The sequence below is a fragment of the Benincasa hispida genome, chromosome 5 (genome assembly GCF_027475165.1).
Source record: "Benincasa hispida cultivar pf3 chromosome 5, pf3_genome.v1.1, whole genome shotgun sequence".
NCBI classification, from domain to species: Eukaryota; Viridiplantae; Streptophyta; class Magnoliopsida; order Cucurbitales; family Cucurbitaceae; genus Benincasa; species Benincasa hispida.
The window spans coordinates 69569918-69582038 of record NC_143482.1 but is presented as its reverse complement, the minus strand read 5'-3'; the positions used below and the strand labels follow the sequence as shown (position 1 = coordinate 69582038).

Here is a 12121-nt window from a genome sequence, read left to right as displayed (position 1 = left end):
ATTGTGTAACTAGATATTCTAGTTGACAAATTAGAAGTGTATCTACGTAATAGTGAAACAAGTCTACATAAGTATCATAATAGTTGAGATCTTTGGATTTGTCTAAAATTTATTATAATAGTTGAGAACACATTAGCCTACAATTTAAGCATAATCTAAAGTTGGTTTGTAATGATAGTTTTAGGGTTTACTTAATAACATTATCTAGAACAACTCTGTGTAATTAATATAATAAATTATCACCTAATATATATGTATGTATGTATATTAAAACAAGACACTTCTTTCATATTATAAAACAATTTAGACAATGTGGTTTTAGTCAAAATTTGAGGGTTAAAATTTTGTAAAAGTTATAGAGTAGAAAAAAATATATATACGAAAATACCAAGTACCTAAAATTAATTCTAGTAAGACCCTTGTCATCTCACACCTAAAAAATAAATAATAAAATAATAAAATTTTATTTTTAAAAGAAAATATTTTCTCATATTAGAAATTAATGACTAAAAATTTGAAATTTTGATTATTGTTAAAAGCAATTTTAAGACTTGTTAAAGAGCAATTTTAAGACCTTTTTCATTTAATTCCTATGTTTTTTATGTTGAAAAAGTACTAACTTTTGTTACTATGCTTATTTCTATGTTTATACTTTCTTTATCGTGGAATTTATGCCATATTAGAAAATATTACATGTAACTTTCCTTCAGAATTAGTCTCCATTCTTTCATATTTTTTTGTATTTATAGATATTTTAATGAATATTAATTTATGTATTTATAGCTATTCTTTATATAAATAAAAACAGTTTTTTTATTCTATATATATTTGAAGTGTACTTTTTAATTTCACAGAAGATTGTCAGATAAAATAAAATGAATATGGAATGCACCAAATTAAAATTATAAATAGAATTCTAAATTGAAATTTAGAGATTGAAAATTAAAACAAATCTCAAAATATTTACAACAAATCAAAGTCCACAACTAAATAGTTCCCAACAAGTTCAACATACAAGTGAAAAATACAACACCATAATACATTACAACTAATCAGTCCCCAACAAGTTCAATAAACAATAGACTGTAACGAAGATCATTCAGAACATAAAACTTACGAAACTCAAATTAGTTAATAATGTATGTTCGATTAGTTTGGGCCTTACATGGAAGAAAAAGAAGTGTAGTTAGACCATAGGGTATATCAACACGATTGAAGTAGAAATAAAATATAATAGATCATACCTTTGATTATGTTCGGAGTGAATGAAGGTGAGACAGTCCACAACTAGGGGAGCAGAAAAATTGGTTCAGGGCCTAACAAAAACATAAAAATGTTAACGACAAATCTTCCTTTGATTATAAGGAAAGAAGGAAGCATACGTTATATGAATGGAATAAGTTGAAGTTAGATGCGGAAGAAGGAAACAAAATATATTGCAACAGCCAAACAATACATATGAGAATGTAAAACAATTTAAGAAAACGTTGAAATAAAAAGGTCAGAGTAGAGACATACCAACATAGTTTACCAAAGGAGGTTGTGGAGAAGTTTCAAAAAATATGAGAAGGGATTTGAGTATAAGTAGAGGATACAATAAGGATGGTTTGTGAGGAAACTTAGGTATATTTAAGTGCCTCTAACCTCAATAAGTTCAAATAGTAATACAATACACCCATAATAAAGAGAGTCAACTCAGAAATAAATAAATTAAATAATGATCAGGTCAATATTAATTCGATGGTTGAGCTGAAAATAGACATAAATACAACATAATATCTCATACTTGAATGGACATAATAATAAAGATTAGAAGGCCTCAGGATTTGATATAGTTATTTCATTAGAACAAATCCAACTCCAAGCAAAGAAAATAAATAGTTTCAACATTTGTAAAATTGAAGTTAAATTTGAATGTATGAAAATTGATTTAGTTGAATACTGAAAACAATTTCAATGGAACAAAGAAAAAAAAAATCCATTCATCAGATGTAGAACACAAAACAAATTGAATATGTATGGAGGAAAAAATTAAGCAACCCACAAAACATAAGGAAAAACATAGATGCATTCCTTTTTTAATCTAAATATCGAAATGAAATAAAATTAAATCAGAAATCATACTCAAATATGCGACTGCAGATTTTCGGAACAAATCATCATCGACCTTCAAGGGGAAAAAAGATAGAAAACAGGCCTATTGTTGGGGAGGATTGACCCCCCACCAAGCTCTAATAACATGATCAGTATCCCCTATAAAGAATTCACTCATCGTCCAATTTTGATGGAAAAGTATAAGAAAAAGGGTAAGGGAAGGACATGTAGTTTATCATTGAAGCGGCAAGAGGAAATTTAGAAGAAAAAAGTATGGAAGACAGTCAGGAAATAAAACAGATATCAGTAGAGGAAGGAAGAACAGAGATAAAGTAAATACAATATAAATGGATAAAAAAATAATATAACCCATTCGAGCTAGTAGAAAACAAAGTGGAAATAAACTGTAAGAGACCAAGAACAATTTATAAGAGTAAACCCTAGTTAGTCATAAACATGCAAGCCAAATTGAAACAGTCCAAAATCGGACAAACTACAGAGCCAACAACAATCGAAAAATCAAACATGCAAGGACAAATAAAACATGAGAAAATCAAGACGACAACGTACAAATCTTCAGTGAGAAATCAAACATTCGAAAAAAAAATTAGATCTAAACAGAAAAAAAAATTAGATCTAAATAGAAAAAAAAAATAGATCTACTATGAATTCGTTCATATATACTAAAAAACTAGTTAGATCTACCAAAAAATGGTTAGATCTACAGAAATATCGTTAGATCTACTAGGAAATCGTTCGTATCTACTCGATCTAAAAAAAATAGACATACAAATAAACCAAAGAAGAGAAACGCATCGTTGAGCAAGAAAATTCAAATATGTAATGAAATCTGAGAGGAATACAACCCATTCGAGTCGGAAGGAGCACAAAGAGACGAGATGAAGAAGACAGACTGGACGGGGAAAGAAAAGAGAAGATGAGATAAGAGAGAGATGTGAGTAATGAAAACGCATGACGGGAAGAGAGAAAGAGAGAGAGAAAGGGGGGGAGTAATTAAAATGCCTGAAAATGGAGTGTGAAACGAGGAAAGAAAATGATAAGTAAAATGGTGGGTTTAAAACTCACCGTTTTCTTTTAAGCGGCCATCAAACATAGGTGCGCTTGGGCTTTTTAAGCCCACCTAACCCAACTCTATGGAGGCTATCAAGCAGCCCCATAAGGATTCCAACTACAAACCGTTTGCCACTAGCACATCTGTATGTGACTCTTTAGCACAAAAGGAAATTTTTTAGAGTACCATGATACATTCATTAGTATGGGTGACCATAGACGCGTATAAGTTAATTCTCATCTTCATTTAAATTTATGAAACATAGTTTTGCATCTAGTTGCATTGATTTAGCCACAAAAATATTTACAAATATTATCTAGTACCTATTGTTGGATATATTGTATAACCTAGTTGATTGTATTGTGTATTTTGATTCATATTTTATATTGTACACCTCACTAACTTTAGAGCAACTGGGAGATTGTTGGGGTTGATGTCTTAAATCTCGTGAGTTTCATACTTTGTAAATTCTTTATACACAAACTATTTATTTGATACAATAACATCTTATTTTATTCAACATTTAGTTTGCATTAACTCAATCCAATAAACTAAGATCCAAAGTAATTTTATGTAACTCAAACGTGTATGTGGTTGACATACAAGTGAATCATGTTTAAGTAATAACCTAAATGGTCTGTAGTATGTAGATAAGGTTTGGTACCTTATCCTAGTGACACTACGAATACGACCCACTTTGTAATTGTTACAATAGTTGTAAAGTGTTACAAACGATTCAATCCTAATTATTTATGTGGAGACATATGAGTGGGAGTATCCTATACAAAGAGTTTGTATAAGACTGAATCGCGAAATAATAGATGAATTGTTGACTTAATAGTTGATTCCGGGTCTTGAACAATGAGGTCTCACCCTCTCACTGTCTTAAGAGGGATTAGTTTATAGTTGGACTATAAATTGTTTGTTCATTAAAGAGATCAATGGTATTTAAGGAGTTAGATGTAATTATAGGGGTAAAACGATAATTTGATCCAGTCGTAGTTACGAGCAATTCGTGAAAGATCGACTTACTGTTGATTGGTTATATCCATGGGTACAAAAATATATTTACAGTGCGAAGAGTATAGTTGTGGGTCTTTAGTGGAGTGATCTGCAGTTAATAAATGTTGATTAATTTAATTAAAAAGTTTAATTAATTAATTCCGTATAATTGAAACTTCTAATCCGTAAGTTCATAAGATCCCCTTGCTAGCTTACTAAGGATAAAAACAATTAATAAATTTTTGGAATAATTTGAATTATTTAAATTATTTAAAATAATTAAATGTATTAATTATATTCATGTGATTAATATAAAGTATAATGTACATTGATACATTATAGTATATAGTTAATTATAAATATGTTTGAGATAAATATTTGAATAAGATTCATATATTATTTATATGAATGAGATTCATATAAATATTATAGATTAAAATTTAATGTGAATAGGATTCATAATTGAACGCGATTTCACTAGAAAAATCTCTCTCTCTCAAAAAGCTCTTTCTGCAAAATTTTCCTTTCCCTTTCCAAAAACTCTAAACAAGTCTCACCACTTCATTCATTGCTGAAGAATAACAAGGTCACTGCATGGTAGTGTTCTGTGTTTTAGTTTTTGGTGTTCATATTTTTTAAGGCAATCATGTGATCGTGCAAAGGAGTGGTTCGTGATCTTGAGAAGAGAAATTTCGTGAAGTGTTCTATAAGAATAAGTTCTTCTATTCCTCATCCCCTCAAGTAGATTGCATGCTTATAAAATTTAATTGTTTATCTTGTAAAATTGTATGTTCCTTCTTTATATTTTTGAAAGAATCGAATTCCTCGCAGAAACGTGTGAACACCATGCAATTGAGTCTCCAATTTGAAGAATATAAAATACAGAGAATAATATAAAACGTATAGGATAAACAATTCTATCTTAGCATGCTTTTAAGAAGGAAAAGTGAGAAATGAAACTTACCTTGAAGATTTTCTTTAAGAAATTCCTCTCCAAGTCATGAATAGCCTTGAAATTGATCTCCCTCGTATAAATCTTCCTGTGAACAACACTGGTCATAAACAATGGACACCACCAAAAGAATTTACTTGCTATTCTCAGATAAGGAATACAAATTGTTGGATTTATTTTAGTTTTGGAAGAGGAAAAAAAAAGCATAGAGCAATTGAGAGAGATGTTGAGAGTCCTCTGTATTTATTTTCTATAACTTTTTACAGAAAAGCAAAAATATTCAACCACCACACATTAAGAGTGTTCTTAAGATTGATGATTGAGGGAGAAGTTGATAACTCCCTCCTCTTAATGTCTAATAACTCTCAATGGAAGTTATTTTAATTTGATACTAATGTTAAATCTCATTTAATATATATTAAATTAATGAGATTAGTTAACAATTAATTAATCTATATCTAAATATCATATATATAATTAGCCTATAGTTTTAACATGAATCTTATTCATATTAATTTTAACCTATAGTATTTATATATGAATCACATTCATATAATTAATATTTGAATCTTATTCAAATATATTACTCTCATATGGTATAGTTTTAATTATAGATCATATTTATAATTAACTATATATTATAATGTATCAATATATATTATATTAATTTGAATCTCATTCAAATATTTATGAGAATTTCCAATGAGTGACAAACCCAAAATGTATAATTAGGGGCATGTCTTTAACATATGAAAAATTATAGATATAGCAAAATTCTCAAATTAAAATTTTCGTTTATTCTATATTCCAATTTTGCCCTTTTGACAAACCCACATTTTTTGGTACGTCAATCAACTAATACATCATATTTAAAGTATAATATTTGTGTACTTTTTCCATTGATTTGTATACTTTTTGCATTTTTTGTCGTAACAATATGAGTTATTACTCACTTTAGTTTTTGTATTTGCTACATCGTTTTTATCCCTTTTGTAGTTTTTCTTTTTTCTTTTTAAATGATGTGGTTTATTTCATTTTTAAGAACAAATGTAAAATAGACCGGAGAGATTCAACCTAAAACTCATTAACACTTAGTTTAGTATACTCATTTTTTACAATTTGACTGTGTTTGGACTAACTAAAGAAAATATGTTTTTCAATATAAATTGTTTTTGTGATTTTTTAAAAAAATACTTAAATAACTAGTCATTTTCAACCGTATATCTAATATAACAAGTGTATCAAGTATGTATCAGTAATGTACGTGTATCAAATATATATCAAGTGTATATCAAGTGTATCAAATGTACCAGGTGGGTTGAACCTTTTTTTTTTTTTTTACTATTATTGTAAAAGTAATAAATTTGGGTTATGAGTCTAATTTTTTAAACTTATTTTGCCAAATTTGCAAGAAGCCCAATATTTATCTCTTTTGTTGATTGTAAATCATATTTATAATTAACTATAATGTATCAATATACATTATGTTAATCTCCTTATATATAGTATTAATTATAAATCACATTCATAATTAACTATGTATTATAATGTATCAATATACATTATACTTTATATTAATCATATTAATATAAAATTTCTCTTAAATAATTTGAACATTTCATATTATTCCAAAACCATTCATTTTTTGTATTATCGTTAATTAGCAGCAAAGGGACCTAATGGACCAACAAATTAGAAGCACTAATAAAACAAGATTAATTAATTAACCCACATTCATTAACTGTCGGTTACTCCACTAAAGACCGAGAACTACACTTTTTGTACTGTAGATATATTTTTGTCCATATTATAACCAAGCAACAGTAAGTTGACCCTTCACAAATTGTTCTTAACTACAGCTTGATCAAATCATCGTTTTACCCCTGTATTTACATTTAACTCCTTGAGTACACTGATCTATCTAATGAATAATTAATTATGGTTCAACTATAAACTAGACCCCTCTTTAGCCAATGAGAGGGTGAGGTGTCTCATTGTTCAAGACTCAGAATCAGCCTTTAAGGGAGCAAATCATCTACTTTTCCTTAAGACGAGAAGAAGTGAATTTCATCTTGTATAGCTGTGTTCTCAACTCTCCACTCAGACAAATCTCCAAAATGGTAGGCATATTGAGTCGACGAATCTAGGTTACTCTTACCCATATAGATCAAAAGGTTACTCTTACCCATATAGATCAAAGTATTACTCTCATAGGCAGGAGTTCACAACTCATTCAGATTAATATCAAGTTACCTATGGTCATCCTAGTGAAATGTAAGTCTTTTCAAGTAACGACGTTATAAAGAAAGACTTATAATTTCGTGATCCGGTCTTATACAAACTCTTTGTATATGATACCCTCACTCACATGTCTCCACATAAACGATTAAGATCAAGTCGTTTGTAACACTTACAACCGTTGTAACAATTACAAAATGGGTCGCATCTGTAATGTCACTAGGATAAGGCACCCGATCTTATCCATATACCACATACCATTTAGGTTATCACTATGATCCACTTATATGTTAACCATATATATGTATAAGTTACATTAAATTAAATAACCTCAGATCTTATTTATTGGATTGAGTTATACAAATCTAAATGTCAAATAAAATACTTCTTTATTTTATTAAATAAATGAATTTTTGTTTATACATTACAAACCACGAGATTTAGGGTATAATCCCCAATAATTTTTATGTTTTTAAAAAATAATAATAAATTACATTGCATTCACACGCTTTTGCAAGAAATTCCATTCCTTCTGTAGCCACCTCATACTCTCTATGTTTGCATTTGATTTTTTTTAATAAAAAAAATTATTCAATAACATTAGACTTTATATTATTATTAAAGAATTATGACATATATATTAGTCCATCTATGGAAGTGTTTAGTATACAAATTTTTCCTGTTTAACCACAATCTTTTTTCATTTTACCTTATTTCAAAAAGACATGTTTCAAAATGAAGATAATGTGAATAATTTTTTTTTAAAAAAAAAAAAAAAAAACTGTTAAACAGATATCTATTTATTAATTTATTCCAACCAAATTATTAAAAAAAAAAAAAAGTGAGGGAAAAATGGAGAGTGGTTTTATGTTCTAAAATTCTACTCTGTACAGCTTTCTCACGTGTCTTCAAAAGTGGATAAACAATTCCATTCCATCGTAATGCCTATGTGTAAATGAAATGACACCCATCATAACCTGTGATCCACAAGACAACCACCAAAATAATTATATTAATTAAAAGAAACTCCACAAACACGACGAATTCTAAAATACGAATGCAAAATTCCAAAATATATTAAAATCAAGGGAAATGACATTGAGTGGCAATTTAGCAATATGATATCGTAAGTATGTCACCTATTTTTTATATTTTGCACCTGTGACAATTTTTTTAAATCTTATTTTTCGATTTTTTATTATTCCCAAATTGTCCAAGAACCCTATCTTCTTCCTTTCTTTTCTCTGCCATCTGTGTTTCTTTTCATTGGTGAACCTCCTCCAACAATGACAGTAAAAGGGGTATGTTGCTTGCGAAGAAGGAGGCTTTTTGGTGTTTTATTTGTTTTTTTGTTTGTTTTTTTAATCTTTAAACTGGACTTAATATAATTTTTATCAAGTGTATCGTTATAAGTATATCAATAGTATTAAGCAGAAAAAAAAATATCAATAGTATAAATTAGTATGTATCAAGTATGTCGATGGTATATCAAGTGCATCATTATTAAATTTATCAATAATATATCAGTCAAGTGAATTGACAATATAAATGATTGCATCAAGTTTATCAGCAGTATAAACGAGTGCATGATTGACAAGTATATCAATCAAATACATCATTATCAAGTATATCAAGTATATATCAGTAGTGTATCAAGAGTATCAAGTGTATATCAGTAGTGAGAACATTCGTGATATTTTACATCTTTTACATGTAAGTCCGTGAGGTAGGTTTTTGTAATTTTTTTTAAGTTATTTTATTTATATGCATTTGGCTTTCATATTTCATATCATTTTTATTTTTTGTTTTAGTTTATTTATATATATTTATTTTATTAATTTTTTAATATTAAGTAAACATCTATCCTGCCTGTTAGATTGTTTAAATTATGATATTGTTGTTATGTTGTCAATTTCATCTTGATTTATTGTCGTTACAACGCTATTGTAGATTTAATTTGAAATCTAAATGAAGAAGTTGTGATGCACGAAGTAAATTTATAAATTTTTAGTACTACTCATTTATTTTTACTGAATTATAAAGTCATCATCAACAAAATTTATGGATCCACCCTTGAAGATGCATCCATCTTTATGCCTCATCTCTTATCATTCACACAATTAAAATATTTATAAAAATGATAAGATAAATTTGCTCAAATTATGGGGTGCGACTATATATTTTTCTATTATACATTTTTATTAAACTATTTTCATTATACCGAATGACCACTAATTAAGAGTATGACCAAAATGAAAAAAAAAAATGAGAGTGAAAAAATAGTATTTGAAAATATAGGGAGTGCAATAAAACTTAAAATTTGAAAGTAAAAGTATATTTAAACATAATCAATAATGATGAGGAAAAAAAGAAGAAACTTACTGGGATCGACGGTGACAAGCATGGCAATACCACCAAACTCGCAAGTGCCGCCGCCCACCTTGGTTCTCTGCCAATAACTATTGAAGGCGTAGGAAGCGTGGGCGTAGAGTGTGTTAGGCAGAAAGCAGGGGCCGTTTGGGAGAATGGAATCGCAATCCGCCACCGTCCCGCAGGCATAGTTCATGGCCTCTTGAATGATTGGGTCAGGCACGGAGGGCTTGGCGACGCACCAGAGGGCTATATTGGGTGCGGAGTGGGGAGGGGGCGGCACGCTCGGTGGAGGGTAAATGACCGGTGGTTGGAACACGGGTGGGCTCGGCACGAACACCATCGGAGAGGGTGGGCTCGGAACGTTGCTTGGAGGGCTGGGCTCGTAATAGTAAGGCGGGGTGAGGTTGGGTGGAGAGGGAGGAAAACCGTAGGTTGGGGTCGGAGGTGGGCTCTGAGAAGGGAGCACTGGCGGGAGATAATAAAAGGGCGGCGGTGGCGGCGATGAAATGTAGGTGAAGGGCGAGGAAGGTGTCTGAGGAGTATTTGGGGGATAGGAGCAGTAAGGTGGCGCGTTGTCCGGCAGTGAATCGAACGGCGGCAGAGTGAATGGGGAGCTCACGTAAGGTTGGGTATTTGTCGCACCATCCACGTGGCTCACCTTTTGACCAATTACATCTAAGTATTTCGCCAGCTGGAGTTTCTTCGACTTTCTATGCACACTTCTACCATCTAATACAACCCAAATTATTCGTGAGATGCCACAATGTAGTTGGTACTTGGTACAGTACACAGAATATATCTCCAATTTATGTCTTTATTGGGACATGTAAATAGTTGTTAATACAAATTTTACTTTTTATTTCGTTCATGCTTTCTTCAACTTTGTTTATTTTAATTTATGTAATGCAAAATATTCATTTAGTATGTATATTTAAACAATAATAATAATAATATTTTCAACCTATATTTTTTAAAGTAAAATGATCAAAATGAACATTAAAAAATATTGAAATTAAAATTAATCAAAAGTTGAAAGACTATGAAGATAACAAACATATTGAAAATGTACATGAACCTAAATGAACAAAAAAAAAAAATATTATTAGAATTTTGAGATTCAAGATGAAAAAAATGATTGCGGTGTGGGATATATGCCAAACACAAATCCCATTCTACATCCACACACATTCATGCACTAAACTTAGAACATGTTTGGGAATTATTTCAACGTCGTTATAATTATTTTTGTTATATTTTAAAATATATTTTTAATCACTCAAAATTAATTTAATAATTAATTTTATATTTTTAAATGTAATTTCTAAATTATGAAATTAATTTTAAATAATTAAAAGTATGTTATAGAGTAATTTTGAAAATGACAAAAATAAATTTAACCCTTTTAAATGCCCTCGGGCCTCACTCACTCAATCACTCGCTACGAAACTATTTTTTGTTAAAGGGTAAAAATGCCGGTTTACTTGTCTGTTAAGCATGGCATTACAATTGCTCCGGATTACGCATAGGCTCAAAAAGTGAGTGCAATTGCATTGCATGGCTCCTACCTCCTAACTTTAAACTTATTTTTCTTAGTGGATGTCTAGCCGATAGCCAATAGCCATGATGTGACTTCATCAGGGACCTACGCACACATTTTCCAATAATGCGCCTAAAAATAAATAACAATAAACCTGCCAATTTGCCTTAGGTTTTGGAAGGATTAACATTAACTCATACGGATTGTGAGTTATCTTTATTTTTTATGATGGAGATTAACCCAGAAAAGTAGAAAACTTACCACATTGAGGGAAAAAATCGGTTGTACAAGTGGATACAAAGAGAAGAAGGAGGCAGAGTCTGGTAAAATCCATGATCCTCAGCCTAAACTCGGACAAACTTAAATCAACTCAAGGGGCTGCCGGTGAGTACAGTGTGCGTAGAAAAACAGAAGAGAAGAGAAGAGAAGATAAGAGAGCAAAACAAGGGGCTGCATGAGAAATAATGGGATGGAATTAAATAAAGGAAGAGGGAGTGCATAAAAAGTTGTACAAGTGGCAGAAAAAGAGGGATTCTTTGGATTGTTTTTTTAGTTGTGAAGAGACACTTTGCTTAGTTATGTGTACAAATGAAGATATGGAAAGGGCCAACTGGGTACATCTTAGATTAGAGATGGAAGTTTTCTCTTCTTTTTCTTGTGCTTTTTTGTTGGGGTTTTGAGGACTGGTCTTGGCATGGTATAAGTTTATAATTAAACCAAGTTTGTGTTGCTGAAAAAATATATTTGCATGTCGAAATTTGGCATATATGCTTGCTTCACCAATGGAACAAAGGGGAACCTGGCTCTCTCTCTCTCCCTCTGTGTGTGTTTCTTGCTTGATCTCTACTCCACC

The 12121-nt window shown here is 30.3% G+C and overlaps 1 protein-coding gene across 1 annotated transcript; it reads right to left on the bottom strand.

Moving 5' to 3' along the window:
• Positions 1 to 7728: 7728 nt before the first annotated feature.
• Positions 7729 to 11917, bottom strand: LOC120078819 (Carbohydrate-binding X8 domain superfamily protein). The gene is made up of 3 exons (XM_039033143.2): positions 11530 to 11917; positions 9741 to 10460; positions 7729 to 8335 (listed from the first exon to the last, which is right to left on the bottom strand). Exons 1-3 carry the CDS (start codon positions 11600 to 11602, stop codon positions 8304 to 8306), a joined length of 825 nt encoding a protein of 274 aa, XP_038889071.1. The 5' UTR covers positions 11603 to 11917; the 3' UTR covers positions 7729 to 8303.
• Positions 11918 to 12121: the final 204 nt, after the last annotated feature.